Source organism: Carex rostrata, chromosome 35 (genome assembly GCF_964058835.1).
Source record: "Carex rostrata chromosome 35, lpCarRost1.2, whole genome shotgun sequence".
Lineage (NCBI taxonomy): Eukaryota > Viridiplantae > Streptophyta > Magnoliopsida > Poales > Cyperaceae > Carex > Carex rostrata.
Window position 1 is genome coordinate 514,259 of NC_135952.1, and position 21,348 is coordinate 535,606.

Genomic DNA, 21,348 nt, shown 5'->3' on the forward strand with positions numbered 1-21,348 from the left:
AATCATGACGCAATATTTCTTCCCATGAATTATAGTTGCTATTTGTGTTTATATATATGTACTTCACATTTAAAATTTATCATCTATCTTTTAGGAAATCAGCTGCTATACCTCAAAGTTTGACTTACTGTGGGTAGGGGTGTCAATAATACCCGTTTACCCATTTATCATACCCTTATCGCATTCGATAAGATAGATATGGGTAAGATTTTTTTTTATTAGCTTATTGGATATTCAAATGATTGATAATTTTGTCTATTTTTTAAATATATGAATTCATGAATAATATCTTGGTATATGTTTTATGCCTTCTTATCATTTTTTTACCTAACTTTTCAATCGCATAGTTGTGATTTAAATTTCAACACTTTTGAGTAAATTTGAAGATATCGGATAAAGAGACTCAATTCATAAATTTTCAAATAATTTAATATAAATAAGTGATAAAAAAATATATTTATAAATCTTCTTTCTTGATTTTATACTAATTATTTTCAAATTTTGTAAATTTGATGTAATGCATTATTCGTGAAATATATTAATTTCAATGGTTTTAATTAAGAACATCCTAGTTCATCATTTAAAGTCAATTTAATAAGTATTAAGTAAGCATAAGAACACCCTAGTACATTCTACTCATAACTTCGTGTGTTTTATGCCTATTTTATCCTTTTAAACATTACTACATAAGTTTTCAATCGTAGATTTCTAAATATGGATGTTTATATAAAGTGTTTAGAATAAACTATATAAAAGCAATTTGTGTGCTTGATAATTGTGATTTAACAACGCTATGATTTAATACTTAAAAAGTAAATTTCAACATACTAGATAAAAAGATTAATAATATATAAATATTTGATATTATTTGCAGTTGTTTGTGTTAATTAGTAAATAGACATATATAAATATATACAGAATTGTCAAATATTTAAAAATAAAGATAAAATTGTTATTTATTGGAAATAATTTGGATAAAAATATAAATTTCTAATAAGATCATGAACAAAACAGAGATATATATGACAATAAACAGTAGAGTTTGCACTAGAATATGCTATTCCCGTTAACTAAATTTATTTAATAAAAAAAAGTAATAAATGATCGTGATTTTTTCTAGTATCTCATTTGAAAATTTAGAAACTATATGCAAACTCACAAGTGTAACTACTAAAGACATGTTTTGATCAAATTATATATTTGAACATAAATATAGATCTATTGACAAGTTTTTACTATTTTTCTACATGAAAATAATTATAGCTAGTATTTTTCCAATAATTCAAGAGATATTTAAATCTAGAACTGAATAATATAGGCATGATAAAATCATGCAAAACTCATTTCGCTCTCTCCCTCTCTCTCTCAAACTCTCTTTCTCTCTCTTTTTTGTCTTATTCATATGAAACTTTAGTTTCGTGATGTCAATTAAAATGAAAACTTGTAAAATAATGCCTCTTAATTTTTAATTTGAAGTGTCTACATACTAAATTAAAAAAAAAATACTTTTAATAAGTTTGAGATTAAAAAAATAAAAACAAGTTCAATTTTAACAATAATAAAGTGCTTCGAAAGCTTTCATGTAATAATTATTTATTACAATAAATAAATAATTTATTTAAATTAGAAAGTTTTGATGTAATTAACATATATAAAAGAAACGTTTTAAATCTTTTCTCACACATAGAAACAAGCTAGGATATATAATAAAACGAGTTAGAATTTTAAAATATACATTCACATGAATATTTCCAACTTTTATCATCATAAGACAAATTTATTTTTCTTTCCTAAAAGAAAAAAAAAAACATCACTGTATATGTGCAAGTTAACAATATATTCGCAAAAAAATAATTCTTAATTTTGGCATATATTCACAAATAATAATAGAAAGGTGAGTACTTGACATTTGTTTATTTCAACAATCTTTACAATATTATAAAATAAAGTTTAAAACCCAACATAATATGCATGTGTTAGCAAGCAAATAGGTATGCTGAGTATTTAAGTATTTTTTTTAATGAAGATGTTGTTGTCATTCATTTGAAAATAACCAGGATAGACAAAGAAAAACATTTTTTGTTATTAGGTCCATGAACAAAACAGAGTACATCATCCTCTGTTTAATTGCTAACTTTCACTGTACTTAATTGCTAGTTGTTGCCATAGTTTAAATCAATTGATTGTTAGGTGTACAATAATCACAAAACCTTACCATATGCTAATAATCATTAATTTTAATCAACTATATATACACTATCCATTTAATTCCAATGATTTATTCAGATATGAACAAATTTTGTGCAAAATTAGTTTGTATATAATTAAGTGAAAAAATCATTAACAAAAAAGTTGAGTCATTCTAATTTAAACATATTACATCAGTTCAGTGCTTATAATTTGCTAGTCAATACATTTACAACAATAGCTATAGGGTTATTAATGACTAATATTTGAATCAGATTATAGTATAATCCAAATACAAATTTATAAAAATTATATAAAATCTACCTGCTGACTCATATCCAATAAATTATGTTTTGCAGATGGAGATTGGTAAAGATGATTTTAGGTGTTATTTGGTGTAACTTTTCAAAATCATTGTTGGTATAATTCAGAGAGCAAACAATTGATAATTTGACCTAATCTGATTTTTTTTTTCTTCTTCTCATTCACTTTCATTTAATAATAAAATGATACTTGGATTTACCTGGGAGATATGTGCTTGCAAAAACTTTGGTTGTAGTGAAACTATTAGCAACTATTTTTTTTTTTGCATTAAAATAATATTTTTCTCTCATTTCTTATAGATAGGTTGAGGTTCTTATTGAATCATAGTTACTTGTTAATGTTAATTTTAGTATAATATTTTATAATTGTTAATTTGATACAAAGTCAAAGTCATTTTTATCAAATAAAGTAATTTATCTAACTGTAAGGCCTTTAGGCAACGTTTGGTTTATGCTATAGCTCATTCTATTAAAAATTAAAATTTCAAATAAAGTAAAATACCAATGAATGTTATTCATGGTAACATATTGTTATCATGTTTGATTTTAAATAGTTATCGCTTTCAACATTTTAGAAGATATATGATTACGGTGTTTGATTAAGTATAAATTGCAATAGCTAGCTATCGAAATTCAAAATATTTAACATTCAATTATAAATAAACTTAAGCTACTCTGCTACAATTTGTATATAAAAGAAAAAAAAGTTAAAATGAAGAGTTAATAAACTTTATAACATGAAAGAACCAAGAAAAAAAATGAAAGTGAAAAAACTAATAAAAGAAAAAACTTGCATCTTTCTCTGAGAAATAAAATGTTAAAGGAAATGTGATTTCTATAAAGGAAAGAATATAACAAATATATGGTTCATTCTTATTATAGCAAATATAGCAAATGAGTTATTGGCACTGCATATTCATGCTCTGATACCATCTTAACTGTCACACCCCAAATCCACGGGGGTCTGACAGCCTGCCGCGTGTATAAATCAAGCGGCACATATACACGCAAGGCAGTGGATCTTTTATATGCATTGCCAATATCCTCATCTACTGCGTCCGAGCAACAAACCTGAAAATAATCGGGAGGGTGGGGGTGAGAATAAATTCTCAGTGCGAAATTTGCCACAGTTTAGATTATTGGACTTGCAATCAAACTCTATATTCAAAAATGAAACCCAAACCAATAACAGTTCAAACAGATATATATTCATAAACATAAATAACAGAATGCCAATGCACGACAACAGTTAAATCAACCTGCAACACAGTTTACGGAATTTCCAAGATGAATTTCAAACACAACATATATTTTGGCTTAACTCGATTCATAACTCAGTTCATTAGGGCTTGTAGCAATTACAGATGTTCTTTCGAGCTGAACCTTTATCAAACCCACATCTGTAGGGTTACTGACACCTACAGATGGCCAACCGCTGGACCCTTTATCTGACACCCATCTGCAATCGCTTGGCTTAACAGTTTATTAAGGTCTGGTTCGAATCATATAAAGAAAATCCACTTTGGAATCATTCCAATAGTCGTAATATTCAATTGACCTTTCAAATGCATTAACACGTAGGAAAATGCCACCGAGCCATAGACGTTACACATGTCACCCACGACCTCAAATCACATATCATAACATATCACATATCATCACATAATCACCCTCCCTCGTCCCAACCGGTACTGGGAATATCGAGGGCCGTTCACCTAAGGCCATTAGGATCCTGGGAATCCAAGTCAGCATACAGCCCGACTTGGCAAATTCATTGGATCCAAGTGCTTAACTTCGTAAATCCATTCACATACATTCACATACATAGTTCGTGGTGACTTTCAATCAAAATCAGATCACAATAGATCAACATAACCTATAACCATACCAGCATGCAAATCATTCAATTCAGATCAATTCGAGTTTAATTTGATTGGGCTATGCAAATGCTCTACACAATTCAATGATGCAATCAATGATATTCAACATGACAAACGAATACACAGTTTAATTCCTGAAAATAAAGTATCAAACAAGTCCAAGAATCCCGCACCTTATTATGACGAGCGTACCGCTTAATTTAAAGATCAGGCGTCTCGAATTGCCTCGCGGAATCTGGCTCGACTGAGCCTACACCTATATTATACGATTACTTGGTTTAGTTCGGTTACATTCTCAAAACTTAAATTCCAAAAGCCGTCTTTCAATTCGTCAATTCTTTTATACCTTTCGGCTCATTTATAATCATTTCCATTCAAGTCCAATTCCAAAATTATATATATATGGTCGGCCCTTATATAAACTTTCACCTTATTACACTTTGGTCCATTGGACGTATCAATTATTTTATTCCAATTCAATTTAATTAAAGACTCATAATTTAGTAAAGGTTTAAGCCTCCTATTTAAAATTTACAATTCATTTCAGATTCATTATAACTATTTTCACTTTCAAGGCCCATGTATAAAATTCTTATGCATGTCATACATTTTAATACAATGACTTACTTATTTAATTTAGTCCAATGCATACATAAACAAAGGCCCCCAATTCATTTAATCAATTCATCCACAAGCCAACAGTAACGGTCACGGCCTAATTTATCACATATACCAATTTGGTCTTAAATTACACAATTTCATTTCATTTATGCCATATTCCTCTTTTTTTTTTTTTATCACTTAACCTCCATAAAAATTCACACACTTGCACCTTAGTCATATAAACCATACACCTTTCCGTATATAGACACAATTTGCAAAATTTACCAATTTAGTCATTGTTCAACCCAAGGCCGAAAATATAAAAGAGATGAACAAGAGTTATCAAATATACACATCTAATCAATTTATTCTCATACTAATTTGGTGGTTGTACGTATAAAAGATTTAAGAGGCACCCAATAATTTTCCCCAATTACAGAAACCATAAATCAATTAAAACCAAATAAATTTCAGATTTTACAATATAACCCCTTATACTTAATTTATTCGAACAAATCGATCGAGTCGGGAAAATCAACAACCCGTACTCGAAACTTAACCAATTCACATCCTACGACATTAATCAATTCATCAATACACACAATTCACGAATTTTAGAAATTAACCGCAAGAGAGGATGTCAAGAAAAGTGATCGGTTCCGAGGGTTTCGCCTCGCCTCGCGGTCGTCTAAAATCAGCGAGCACCACATGAAATGAGCACTTCCAAGTACCGGGACAGCACCAATCGAACCGAGGCACCACCAATCCTAAACCCTAGTTTCTAGGGTTTCAAGGAAGGGGAAGGGGGCAGAAACCGAGAGAGAGGATGGGGGCGGGCTGGGGTCTTCCGAACCGAGAAAGAGAGAGAGAGGAGAGCAGTGGGGCGGCAGCGGCGCTGCTGGCCGTGGCAGCGGCGGAATGGGAGGGGGCCGCCCTGTTTTTGGCGGAGAAAGGAGGAGAGGGGGCGGGGGCTGCAGCCCTCACGGCCAGAGAAGAGAGGAGAGCAAGGCGGCGGGTTTGGTGGGGTTCGCCGGCGACGGGAGGGGGCGGAGGGAAGAGGGGGCGGAGCCCCTCTGTTTCTTTGGCGTAGCAAGAGGAAAGGGGGGCTGGGGTTGGGGTTGGGTTTCTGTCACGTAGAGGGAGAGGAGAGAAAGAGAGAATGGAGAGGGTGGGGTGTTAAATGGCCTGCTTTAAGATCCGTGCTGCAGCAAAATCAAATGGTCTAAACAATTCATAATATAAACATTGTTTCTTTTAATTGGTTTTAATTCCGTTTCTTTCATAAATTCAAATCGAAAGTTCATAATTTTTTTGTAACTATATTTGTGCATATAATTTGTGTATTTATCTCTCAATTTAAGATTCGAATAATTCGTTCTCAATTTAAGATTCGAATAATTCGTTCTCAATTTGTATAATTTTTATATATTCCATTAACTCTCTAAAATTCCTAAATGAACTAGTTTTATAAATTCTAAAATCCAATTGTACGAATAATTTTGTATAATTATGCTCTTATTTGGAATTCAATTTATTTATTTATTTACACGAATCTAATTAAATAAATTTCTTCTTTCCTAAAACTTAAAAAGAATTGTAACGGATTTTCTAAGTTTCTAATTTACCGAATAATTATAATTTTATTCCTAGTGCTATATTTTATTTTATTTCTAAATCTCTAAATTTTATTATACATAATTTTATACATTATTTATATTACGAAATTTTTGTTTCGTTTTAGTCGGTCATTAAATTTCTGAACGATCGTTAATTAAATTAAACTTTTCATTTAAGCAATTTGATCGATTTATCAATTTAATCAAGTTTTAAAAATTTCGGAATGTAACATCGACTCAGGCTTGGGCCAAAATAAACAAGTTGATCCAGAGGTCAGCTCAGACTGAGCCAACTCGGTCCATAACCAGCTTGGCCCATTAATTGATTTTTGTGTTGATTTATATGTTGTATGAATTTAATTGTATGAATTGACTTGGTTGTTGCATGAATTTATAATATTTAGTAGGCTGTAGCATGTATTTATAATATTTAATGGGCTTAGCTGTTGCATGTATGAATGAGTTTTCTTATTTTATATTTTTGAATTTGTATAATAGCAGCCTAATAAAGCTCAGTGAGCCAGCTTGTCAGCTCGCGAGCTAGCTCGGACTGGCTTGTCACAAGCTGAGCCAAGACTTTTGGCTCGGGAGACTTAAATCTAGCTCGCTCGGGCCAAAATTAACAAGCTGAGGCAAGGTGCAGCTCAGCTCGAGCCAGCTCGTTTACAACCCTAATCAAGACTATCTAATTAACCATTGTCAAGTGATCCATCCTTTTTAGGTTATTCATACATAATACTACAAAAATATGGTGATATTTTATTTAATTTTTCCATGTATCTAATTTTTCTGAAATTTTAATAGTCGGAAATTAAAATCTTTTCATGCATTATCATTAGGGGTGTAAACGGAGCGGGTAATGCTGATACTAAATCCGTATCCGTTTTTCATTAAGCAGATACGAATACGGATACAGATAGTAAATAGATATCAAAATTTAAAATCAAATCCGCTTTAAACGGATACAGATACGAAATGGATAATTCACGGATACAGATTCGAATACTGATACGAAATGAATAATTATCGGATAATTGAGTCATATAAATAATTACTCGAATAATCTCCTTATATAATATAATACAAGTATTATAATTAAAACTGATTAATTTTAGTAATAAAAAAGAACAAAAAGAACAAAAAAAAAACATGTCAGATGTTAGTAAAACACTTTAACTCATTCTCAAGAAAACGCTTATCCGGTTTGTATGCATATATTAGTCCCACAAAGGATATAAAACTATGATTGCAGGTGTTATATACGTATAAATAACGTACGGCATCAAGTCTACGCTATGCGGGAGTTCTTCAATGCAGCCACGTGGCCCGACCACAAAAGTTGGTTCGCTTCTCACCCACGTGACAAAAGTTGTTTCACTTCACCCACACGAAAACCGCGCCAAGGTACCTGACTCAAGACCAATTGAAACGACGGACGGCTCAGATTTACTCTCAGCCGGTCGGGATTCCGGATGACAGAGGGGTATCCGTGAAAAGCTGAATATCCAGTGGGTCCGGGTATATGCTTCAGTACCCTCTTTCCTTTCTGATATTACTGGATATCCGTTCTGTTTAGCATCAATCAAATTAATCCTTATCCGTACTGTGGACACCTTTCTGATATTACTGGATATCCGTTCCGTTTAGCATCAATCAAATTAATCCTTATCCGTACTGTGGACACAGGATTTTTGTCAGAAAGAGACAGGAATCGGATTTAAATAGTTTACTGGGTTCAAAACCATTAGGGTCGATTCAATGCCTTAAAACCTAATTTTTTAAAATTCACAAAAATGAGATTTGGATTTATTGAACATAAAATCTATAATAATGTTCAATGTGTTAAACCGCAAATTTTGATACGAAGAACGCGAAAAACTTCCAAACAATTGATTTTATATGGATTTTATAAGATTTAATGTACATTTGGGTGCAATTTGGGTGTGTTAGAAACACTATTTGAATTAATTTGAACTCTTCATTTAATGTGATTCCTTCATTTTGGATACACCCACATGACATAGACCAAAACATGAAAAACATAAAAAAATCATGAGCTCACCATAAACGAAGCCTATTCAAAAATTAAAATAAAACAAGAAGCATTCTATTAGATCAATGACATGTGGGACCCCTTTATAAGATTATTCTCCCTCTTTTGTTTTATGAAAATTGGCTTAGAGAAGATTTTTAGAACTACAAAATTCATTAGAAAGAGAAAATCTCGTGGCTTATTCTCACCAGTAATCAAAAGAGAAAGAACCAGGCCTGTTTTTTTTTCCAGAGAGAGGCAACTTAATTTTCAGGGGGGGGGGGGGGGGGGGGGGGGGGGGCAAAACCGAAATCAACCTATTTTTTCTACTACTTTCGAAAATCCAAAGAGGCAGCTACCCCTGGACTACATTGGGTCCTCCCCTACGTATTCGACAGTGTTGTTCATATTCAATAAATTATCCGGATACGGATTGTAAACGGATACGGAGCAAATTCAGATTGGATAATCCTGATCCATTTACACCCCTATAATCATCAAACAATACTTAAATTACATCAAATTATTATTAGGTTATCTGTGTCCAACATACCGAAATTAATTTCAGATTTTGATTTTATTTGATTTCTTTTAAAAAATTTATTGTTAAGAATTAAGTTGCTTGTTGTCAAATAATACCTTCTCAGTCGTCATATATGATTTTTTTAAGCTATAGAACATGCTTTTGCAATAAATCCATATATAACTCTTATCAAACATTACAAATAACATATTCAATAACAAAATTTCAAAAGAACTTGCATTTGATCTAGTGATAAAGGCACGTGGTCTTTATGTGAGAAGTTATAAGTTCGAAATTCACAAAGTGAGAAAACCCTCTATACTAATTTATAGGAGTTTGAAATGTGTTAGGTGACTTAACCTCCAACCCATATTTTAAAAAATAACAGATTTTCAGTCCAAAAATTAAAACTTGTTGATTTTTTAGGAAAATAATTTCTCACAATGTCTTTGGCCTTCCATGCTACGGTCTTAAAAACTTATTGTATAACTTTTAAACTTCGATTTAAGTAGCTCAGTAAATGTAGTTACATAATGAACTCATAAAATACCAATTTTACTATTTTTTATGATTTATGAAATATGGCAAAAAATGGCCTAAAACATTATTAATTTTCTTTTATTTTTAAGTCATTTTTTGTCATCTTTCATAAATAATAAAAAATAGTAAAAAAGTTTCAAAAATAATAAAAATTGGTATTCTGGAAGTTCATTACATAATCAATTTATTGAGATACTTAAATCAAAGCTTGAAGTCTATACGATAAATATTTGAGACCGTAGCACAAAAGTGCTTGTGCTATCTATAGCATACACCTAAGCCTTACTCTTAATTAAATATGCTCAGAAGTAAAAATAAGATAATTATTTAAAAGAAATTAATTTTCTTTAAAAACTAGAAATGGAAGTGACACCGGACCATACTTCATCAAATTGAGTTCGAGTTCGGACAGTGTTTTTGTCTGATTTGCTTCAAGTGCATTTAATATGTATAAATATTGAAATGAACACACAGATAGCAAAACAATACACACTTCTTAAAATAAAATCAGATAAAAGCACTATTTATCAAATCCAAATTGAGTAAAACAATACACACTTCTTAAAATAAAATCAGATAAAAGCACTATTTATCAAATCCAAATTGAGTAAAACAATACACACTTCTTAAAATAAAATCAGATAAAAGCACTATTTATCAAATCCAAATTGAGTGCAATAAATATCAAACCTACTCGGCTCCCATCCCAACTACATCTATTTATATATCTAATTTATGTACTAATATATTTAATTTTGAATGGAACGGTCATTGTTATGGAGTGTTCAGATTAAATGGTTTGGTTTTATCAGTTCCGGTTAATATATTTATCAGTTCCGGTTTAAATAATTTTAAACTGAATCGAGAGAATTCAGATTAAATGGTTTGGTTTTTCGGTTAAATGGGTCGGTTTGGTTTTCCGGTTAAATGAGATGGTTTGGTTCATTTTTCAAAATTGATTTAATTGTCCAGTTCAGTTTAGAAATTTTGAAATTAGTTAGCTGAACTGACTGAAAATTTTAAAACCGTTCTCCGTCTAAACCAAATATTTAAAAATATTCAAATATGACATAACGTATACTGTTTGGTTCAATTTAAAACCGATTAGCCGAACCAAACAATTTTCTAAATCCAACTTAAAGAAAATTTTAAAAAAATAACAAAATTTGTTTATTCTTATGATTAATCTTCTTATTCGATCTGTTAGATCGGTTTTATTTTGGTCGATAAATTTATTTTAATTAGTTCGGTTATATTTTTAAAAACAGAACAAAATTTTAATTAATTTATTTTAATTTTAAATGAACTGAACAAATTAATACTTGTAGTTATTGTAGATTTAATACTGGAACTTTAACACTTTCTTTGTACTTCTTACGATATGAATCTGATTATCAAAGATTAATTCCACTGATAAGAGTGCAAACGATTCGGATACGGATTATTATTGGTATAATTATATTTATATATGCTTTTATTTTTCGAGTAATACACATCAGATATTAAACATATATAAATATAAATATAATATTAAATTAGATATCCGTTTCACAATACTATTATTTATTAAAAAATATTAAAATTTATAATATTTATCTAATTATAATAGTAAATAATGAAAAGATTTCATAATATATAATAATTACAAATAAAGTTAGTATGCACTATTTTCCTCAAACTTTTTTGATGAATATAACTTTAAATTATTGAATTGGTTTCAAACGGATGTAAACCGTTGAAACTGATCTACTTCACGAGTGATGCATGTATATAAAAAAATTTCAAAATTTCAAATTCAGTTAGTACAAAATTAAACGGTAAAAAATAATTAAAAATGAATGAATTAGAGTAATTCATAAACCTTTATTTTTTTTACCGCTTAATTTTGTACTAAATGAATTCGAAAATTTTGTATGTACACTCAAAACTTGTGAAGTAGACCGATTTCAATGGTTTAAATTTATCATTTGAAGTCAAATCAATTCAATAAATTTTGGAGTTATAAATTTACTGTTTGAAGACTTGGTAAGCTTTACTTTTGAACTACACAGTATATAGGGGTGTTCATCGGTTTGGTTCGGTTGAAACTGAACCGATCTAGGCAAACCAAAGTTATAATTCGATTTCTACCGATTTAGCATTGCAACCGAATCGAATCGAACCAAACCAAAAATTTATTTATATTTCTTTGGTTTGTTCGGTTCAAACCGAAATATATTAATTTTTTTATTTAAAATAATTGATTTATAATAAACCGAAGTATATTAAGAAATAAATTGGAGTATTAAGAAATAAACCAAGATATTAAAAAATAAACCGAAATATTTAAAGCAATTGATTAAGAAAATAAACCGGGGTATTAAGAAATAAACCAGGATAGTCCGGACCAAATTCATAATATATAAAAGTTCGATCAGTTCAATTATTTTGATTTTGAAAATTTCCAAATCGAACTGAACCGAAGTTATAATTCGGTTTTAGAAAACAAACCGAACTGAACCATTAACCGAAAAAAAACGAACCATTTGGTTCAAACTAAACCGCACCCAGTATTCCAGTAAACACCTCTAGCGGTATATTATAGTTAAAATTTAAAAGCATAACGGACGGATAATATTAATACCGTAGCATCGCTTCTCATATCCTCTGCATTAACTCAAAAGGAAATCTTTTCATTTAATGAATCTTACCCATCCAAATTGTTTCAAGATTGTTGTGGACTAGATCTACACTAATATTAAAGGGCTCCTATATTATAAGCAGGAGCTGGATTGACTCCGTTCAAAATCAAACGGTTCATATTAATTAACTCAAAAGATTCCCTTTTGAGTTAATGCGGAGGATACGAATTCGTATCTTCACACGCCGACACGTCCTCTCTCTTCTTCTGTTGGTTCCGTATGCATTCCCGTGTCAGACCCTCTCTCTCTTATTCTGTCAAAGGTGGACAGGTGTCTTCTCTCGTTCTCTTTCTTTTTTTTTTTTTTTTACCCTCGGTCGAATCTTCTCTCCTTCTCTTAATTTCTTCTCTCTTTCAACGATTTAATTAGTTTTCTTTTGTTCCTCACACCACAGCTCCATCTTCTTTTGTTTCTACTTCTACTGCTGGAGTGCTGGTAATTAATATATCAACTCCTCTTCTCTGTTTCTTTATTTTCTCTGTTTCATGATTGCAATGAACTTATATTTTGTTGCTCTCCGAGAGAAATAATGCATGGTTAGTGTATTTCTAATTTTTTTGGGTGTTGATGTCATTTTAATTTTTTTTAATAAAATTAAGAACACATTTACAATTTTTTTTTTAAAATTAAATAATATTTTTTTGTTTAGTGAGATGCATTTTAATCTTAATCAATTCATTAATAACCATATAATAAGTTGGTAATGCTACTTGCATGCAGGTTGAAATTGATTACAAATTATCAATGGAAAAACCTCAGCTCCAAAAAAGCAGAGATAATATTGATTTGAATCAGGATTATCTCATCAACTTGCCAGCTGATCTAAAAGAGAAAATTTTACTGAAACTTCCACTGAAAGAGATTGTCAGAACAAGCATCCTTTCGAGCAAGTGGATCGATTTATGGACTTGGATTCCAAATTTGGTCTTTGAAGAAAATTCTACCGAGTTGGGTTTTACTAAAATGGTCGACCAAGTATTACGGGTTCATCAGGGTCCGATTAAAACATTCAAACTTGATAGTAAGCACGATTGCAATGAGGCGATAGACCGATGGATGCTTATTTTGTCAAGAAATAATATCAGTGATCTAGAGCTAAGTTTTTGTTTTAACAAAAAATGCTATATTCCTTTCCGATTCATCTCTTGTCTTGCGTTAGAACACGTGAATCTATCATATTGCATTTTCAATGTTCCTCGGTTTTTCAACGGCTTTCCTTTTTTACGCACACTTCACCTCTCTTATTTTTCTATGCCAGGGTTCGGCATAGAGAAATTGGTTTCGAATTGCCCTTTGCTACATCACTTGACACTTCATTTATTTCTCCAACAAGGTTGCCTTCGGATCCTCGCACCAAACCTCGTTTCTTTGGATATTATGGGTGAATTTCATGATATCTATTTGGAAACTCCGAAATTGGCCTCGGCATGCGTTTATCTCAATCCAATTAATGAAGATTTTCAAAAGTTAAGCGGAGCAAAACATAGCAAGGAAAGCAACATTACACGTGCTCTCGGTCACCTTTCTAACATTCAAAACCTAAAGATAACTGGGGCTTTCTCTGATGTAAGATTCATATATTTGAACTTTTGTACAAAATGGTTATATTCTAATTAATTAATCCTCAAAATAATAATAAAAGGAACTGATACTGGTAAAGAATTGTCTGATGCTGTAATATTATGACTTATTTTTGATTTGATGTTTATGATTTCTACTTCTCTTTGCAAGTACTTGGCCATGGGACCTATTCCGGAGAATCTACCAGTTATCTTCAATAATTTGACAGAGATTTCTCTGGAGCTACGTATTGGCCCGGATGAGATTGCGACTGCTCTTTGCTTGTTGCAAAATGCACCCAACTTAAAAGAACTCCGTATAGAGGTCCAATACTTCTCTACAAGTTATATATGATTTAATCAATTTTCTATTTTCGTTTTATATTCCTTTTTAGATTTTGGGGGCAGAACTGAATGCTCAGTTATTCGCAACAGAGAATTCGGATCACCTCTGGTACTGTACATCCAAGTACTAAATCCTTACCATTCTTTTAACCTGGCACAAATCTTAAAGATGACCCCCTATTTTTAAATAGGCACCGGGTTGAATTTGGTCCGACTGGGAGTAAATTTGAACCGTAAAGTTGTGGGTCTCACTTATGTGGTACCTTGAAACGATACGGACTCGTTAACTGAGCCCCTTTCTTTTGTAAAACAATATGTTTGATATGTTAGATTTTAGCTAAAATTGCTACAAATAAGCTTATTGACCCCCATAATTCCCATAATCATATGTTATCAGCAAATTAATTAATTACATCTTTCTATTTATTCAGACTGTCTAATCATACCACTGGCATGGCTTCTTATTTTTATATTTTTTAACCAATTTTCAGTTTTATGCTTTTGGGGATCAAGGGGATGTTCAAGGTTTATGGGAATCAAAAGCAATCCGAGATTGCTTGTTTAAGTGTCTGGAGTTTGTATCCGTTACTTATGAACACGGCAACGAGTTGTCCTTACAATGCTCCAAGTCGATGCTAGAATTTGCAGAATTTGTGTTAATCACTGCACCTCTGTTAGAGAAATTCCATGTCACTGAGTTAGGCGATGACACGGTATTTTCTCAGATGCTCGAGTTGCCGAAGTTATCAGAGAAATGTAAAGTTGTTTTTTCTGAGGGAGGTGATGAAGAGAGTGATGAAATTGTTTTTACAAAGGGAGTTGATGAATGAATAGTGTTGACATTTTAAGAAAATTTTATGTTTGAGGGGTATCATGCACTTTGCACTTCTGTATTAGGTTTTTATGTATTAATTAGTATTTGCACTCACGAATTATTTGTGAATCAATGTGCCTATTATTCGGTTTTTGAATTTTTTCTGAATTATTCACAAACTCTACAAATTTTTTCCAAATTTTATGAATTATTCGCAAACTTATTACAAACTTTCGTGAATAATTTTCTTTTGCTCTCTTGTGAATTTTCTTTTCTCAGAATATATAATTTTGAATTATTTTCAAATTACGAATTTTTGACCTCGCTTAATCTTTGACGAATTATTAAATTGTGACTATGCTAACTACTCAGTTGAACCTTAGTATATAAAATTAACAAAATGTTCCATATATGCTTCAGAACGGATGCAAATTTCTATGTTGTCCAAATGACAAAAAATATGCCTAATTAACATGTCAATCCAATTTTTATTTTGATGCTCCATAATTATTTTAACGTTGAAATTGGTGGCCACAAAGATTAAACAATCTTTTAGAAAGTAATGTAGAACTCCAAATGTAAATCTTTGTACGATATGAAGCTCCAAAAAAAAGAGGAACACTAAAAGTGCACGGTCTTGGCTTTTGGATGATACTAATCTATTTTAGTTAGGCATCACAGTTTGCGTTTGATTTTGACTTCTAATTGAGCAGGAAAAAAAATTAAAGGGCAAAAATGAATAAAAAATTGGGCTCGTTTTTTTGAGAAAAAAAAAGAGTGATTTGCATATATCATAGCCATCAGGTATAAAATCATAATTACAAGTTAATCAAACACTATTCTAAAAATGATACTTTAAAAATAAATTTGAGATTTCATTTTAAGATTTAGGAACAATTGCTGATTAAAAAATGTGATTGGCACATTTATGATTAATCTTAAGATTTCTTGAGACTTGAGTTAGAGTACTTAGTTGCAATTTATTTTAATCAGTTGATTTTCTCTTATATCTAATTTGAAAATTAAAAAATTGTTTGCAAACTTCTAAATCCAACTACTGAAAAAAACATGTTCAGATCAACTTATTAACGTGAACATAAATGTAGATTTGTTTGTTATCAACTTTTTACTATTTTCTTACATGCAAAAAAATATAGCTACTATTTTCACATAATTCAAGAGATATTTAAAATCCAAAACTGAATAATATAGGCATGATAGATCATGTAAAACTTCTTTTTCTCTCTCTCTCTACCTCTATGTCTATTTCTCTGTCTCGCTTTTTCTCGCAATGTCAATTAAAATGAAAGCTTGTAAAATGCCTCTTAACCTTAAATTTTGAAATGTTTACTTATATACTAAATCACACACAAAAAAAACTTTTAATAAGTTTGAAATAAATTTTTTTTTCAAAGAAGTTCAATTTTAACAATAATAAAGTGCTACGAAAAGCTTTCATGTAATTGTTATTCTATTATGATAAATGAATTCATTTATTTAAATTAGAAAGCTTTGATGTGATCAACGTATATAAAGTAGCATTTCAAATCTTTCCAACTTTATCATCATAATATTGATTTTTGCTTTCTTTTTCTTTCCCAAAAAGAAAAACATAGTCACTTTATTCTTAATGGGTCATAAAAACAATACTTAAATTGTATGACATGTGATAGTTAAGACCAGTTCAATAAAAAAAATATTTCTTAGTTTTCAAGTTTATTTTATTTCATTTGAGAATTCATGGTGAAGACTGTCCAAATTACAATTGTCAAGTGATCTATCCTTTTATGTTATTCATATATCATTTTTTTTATGATGAGATTTGATATCCTTTTTACCACCCATCAAATAATTTGAAATTTTAACAGTCATAGATTAACTTTGTTTTCATCAAACAATACTTAAATTGCATAAAATTTCATTGTTAGGCTATCTACGAAAATGAGGATTCAAATGCCTTCAATTTTAAAACATTTATAACTCAACATTTAAATCATAAATGTCAAAATAATACCGTTAGATGTGATTTATGTTATTTTCTCTCTGTGCTCATAAAAAATTATCACATTTTGATTTTATTTTTTATGTGAATTAATAAGTTGAAAAACCAACGTCTATAAATTATCCACACTAGTACATTTTTACAAGTTCTTATTGACAAACAAAATAATGTATATCATATCCAACCGCTTTATTTTGTCTTTTAAGTTTTAAATTTTGAGTTATTAAAGTTTTATTTTAAAATAGAAGCATGACGATGGAAGCACAAAAATAGGGACATTTGAATCCTCCTCATCTATGAATCCAATAATATACCTAAATCAATTTTCATTTTCAATTTTATTTAAATGTTTTTTAAATTGTACTATTTTTTTGTTAATTAGTTTTTAATTTTCATTTAAACCCTCCCCATCTATCGTCTACAATTTCAAACTGTGATCGTCATGCATGCTATTGTTTTTCTTTCTTTTAAATTAGTGATTAGGCGTCAATTTATTCAACACTTTTTAATATCTACGAAGAGTTTTTTAGTCAGATTTTGAATCTGTAATCTCATTACAAACTATTAATTTTTAAAAGTTGTTTAGATAAAGTAACTAAATCATTTTTTTTTTTAGTGCACTAGTTTGGATTAATTCTTGCCCGATTTTTATATTCATAGAATTACAAATATTGAAATAAATGAATAGCATCATTTTTATTTTTATTTTAAATTACAAAATCAGAAAGAAACATTCCGGTTATCTAAGTGTGACGAAATGTGCCGTTTGAGTTTTGATCGTGACGATAGGTCAGTGTTTAATTTACTGAAACAATAATTGAAAGTAAGTTGATCATTATTTTTCAAATAACTCATTCATACATGCATTTTCCTTCATGATTATATTTTAAAAGTAATTAGTTTTATGTTGAAACTAATAAAATATCAAATTTAACAACACTATAATTTAACACTAAAATTAATTTCAACATATATATTTGATACATTTACTCAACTTACATAAATATTTGATATTATTTGTATTAATTAGCAAACAGATGTATATACATAATAATCAAATATTTAAAAATAAAGATACAATTATCATTATTGGAAATAATTTGGATAATTTTTTTTTCAAATAAAACCATGAACAAAGCAGAGATATATATAACAAGACAAACACATTGATGTTGCATAACAAAAAAAACACAGTTTATATTGGAATTGACATTACCCATTAATTAAATTTATTCAACCAAAATAAGTAGTTAATACGGTTGATTTTTTTCTAATATCTTATTTTAAAATTCATAAACTATATGCAAATTCACAAATGTAACTACTGAAGACACGTTTTGATTAAATTATATATTTGAACATAATATAGATCTATTTGCAACTTTTTACTATTTTTCTACATGAGAAAAATTATAGCTAGTATTTCAAATAATTCAAGAGATATTTAAATCTAGAACTAAATAATAAAGGCATGATAAACTCATGCAAAACTCCTGTCACTCTCTCTCCCTCTCTTTCTCTCCCTTTTTTTTGTCTCACTTACTGATTATCTGAAACTTTTCGTGATGTCAATTAAAATGAAAACTTGTAAGTGCCTCTAAATTTTTAATTTGAAGTCACTATATACTAAATCACACCAAAAAAAAAAAAAACTTTTAATAAGTTCAGATTAAAAAAAATAAAAAGATGTTCAATTTTAACAATAAAGTGCTTCGAAAACTTTCACTTAATTATTATATATTATGATAAATTAATTTATTTATTTAAATAGAAAGCGTTGATGTAATTAACATATATAAAGAAACATTTTAAATCTTTTCTCACATATAGAAACATTTATATATATATATAGAGAGAGATATGGGCTACGGTGAGTTGCGAAGTAAAGCGACTATTTTACTTCACGCTCATATTTTGCGATTTTAAAGTTCAAAACGTCGATCCGAACCGTTCATCTTGTTCTCCATATTGAAATGTGCTTGGAGACCAAATTTTACATTTTTTTGAATTTTTTTACTATTTATTAAGCAATTTTGAAAGTCGCTGATTTGATGGTCCAGAAAATTTTACTGTTTTTACTGTTTACAGCAAAACAGCAATTTTAAAAAATGCTTAATAAATAGTAAAAAAATTCCAAAAAAATGTAAAATTTGGTCTCCAACCACATTTCAATATGGATTAAACATCTAACGGTTCAGATCGGTTGTTTGGAGTTTCAAAATAAAAATACGGCGTGGAGTAGAAATGCATTTTACTTCGCAACTCACCGTAGCTCACCTCATATGTATGTATGTATGTATGTATGTGTGTGTGTATATATATATATAGAGTTAGGCTGGGGTGCTATGGATAGCATAGTGGCCTCCCGTGCTACGGCTCAATATTCGAGTTTTCAAAATTCAAACGGTCGATCCGAACCGTTCATCTTATTCTCCATATTAATATCTGCTTGGAGACCAAATTTTATATTTTTCTGATTTTTTTTACTATTTATTAAGTATTTTACAAAATTATTGATCCAACGGTGGCTGCACAAAACAGTAAAACCGTTGGATCAACAATTTTGTAAAATACTTAATAAATAGTAAAAAAATTCAGAAAAATGTAAAATTTGGTCTCCAAGCAGATATTAATATGGAGAATAAGATGAACGGTTCGGATCGACCGTTTGGATTTTGAAAACTCGAATATTGAGCCGTAGCACGGGAGGCCACTATGCTATCCATAGCACCCCAGCCTAACTCTATATATATATATATACACACACACATACATACATACATACATATGAGGTGGGCTACGGTGAGTTGTGAAGTAAAACACATTTCTACTTCACGCAATATCTTCATTTTCAAAGTTCAAAACGTCAATCCAAACCGTTAGATGTGATCTCCATATTTAAATGTGCTTGGAGACCAAATTTTAGATTTTTTGGAATTTTTTTACTATTCATTAAGCCACTTTGAAAATCTGAAAATCTGGGTGAACAGTAAAAATTTCTGGACAACCGGATCAGTGATTTTCAAAGTAGCTTAATAAATATAAAAAAATTCTAAAAAATATAAAATTTGGTCTCCAAGCACATTGTAATATGGAGAACAAGATGAACGGTTCAGATCGACGTTTTGAACTTTAAAATCGCAAAACATGAGTGTGAAGTAGAATAGTCGCTTTACTTCGCAACTCACCGTAGCTCATCTATATATATATATAGTAAGGCTACGCTACTTCGTGAATTAATGACAGTGTTTTAATTCGCGCTCATATATCTAGTTTTGAAGTCCAAATAGCCGATCCAAACCGTTAAATGTTTAATCTATATTAAAATGTACTTGGAGACCAAATTTTACATTTTTTTGGAATTGTTTGACTATTTATTAAGATGGTTTGAAAATTGTTGTTTTTATTAAAATTCTGCACCATTAAAAAATAACAATTTTCAAACCATCTTAATAAATAGTAAAAAAAATTCAAAAAATGTAAAATTTGGTCTCCAAGTACATTTTAATATAGATTAAATATCTAACGGTTTGGATCGGTTATTTTAGACTTTGAAACTAGAGATATGAGCGCGAATTAAAACACCCCCATTAATTCACGAAGTAGCATAGCCTTACTCTCTCTCTCTCTCTCTATATATATATATTTAAATAAATGACAATACCGTTTCGATTTTCAAATGGTTAATAATTTTGTCTATTTTTTAATATTTGAATTCATAAATAATATCTTGGTATGTTTTATGCCTTCTTATCATTTTTTTAAGTATTATTACCTAAGTTTTCAATGGTAGATATTTAAATATGTCTAAACGTATGTATATAAGGTTAAGGTACATTAATTTGGAGTGTTTTCATATGATGAAACACGTAATGAAGTGTACATTTTGAGACTGATTGGTTATTCAGTTTTTAATTAGTTAAAGCATTATATGTTTGACTTAAGCGAATAGTATATATATTATTATATAGTGCTTTTGTTTTATCATTTTCATAATAGAATCTTACACATGGTCAAGTTCTGGTCCAGAACTGTACTATTTGTTTTTTAAATAATGCAGGGTTATAAAAGGAGTAAGGGAGCTCCCAGCTGGTAGCTTCCAGTCGGCCTCTAGCAGTGTGCCATCTGGCAAGTCGTTGATGTACTTAATTTGGTGATTGGTCTCTTATTGACCAGTGGCATCTTTCTAGTGTTCATTGCCTTTAACTTCAGATGACCAAATGGCTTTCTTGATAGTCTATAG

General features: G+C 30.0%; 2 protein-coding genes across 2 annotated transcripts in view; one reads left to right on the plus strand and one right to left on the minus strand.

The window, feature by feature from the left end:
• The window catches only part of LOC144549417 (protein transport protein sft2-like), a 67,096-nt gene that overhangs the window by 36,006 nt on the left and 9,742 nt on the right, over positions 1-21,348 (minus strand). The gene's annotated exons all lie outside the window — the stretch shown is intronic.
• On the plus strand, positions 12,832-15,143 carry LOC144549413 (F-box/FBD/LRR-repeat protein At1g13570-like). Its single transcript, XM_078298140.1, has 4 exons — positions 12,832-12,921; positions 13,106-13,951; positions 14,117-14,269; positions 14,781-15,143. The coding sequence occupies exons 1-4, from the start codon at positions 12,919-12,921 to the stop codon at positions 15,117-15,119; spliced, it is 1,341 nt and encodes a 446-aa protein (XP_078154266.1). The 5' UTR covers positions 12,832-12,918; the 3' UTR covers positions 15,120-15,143.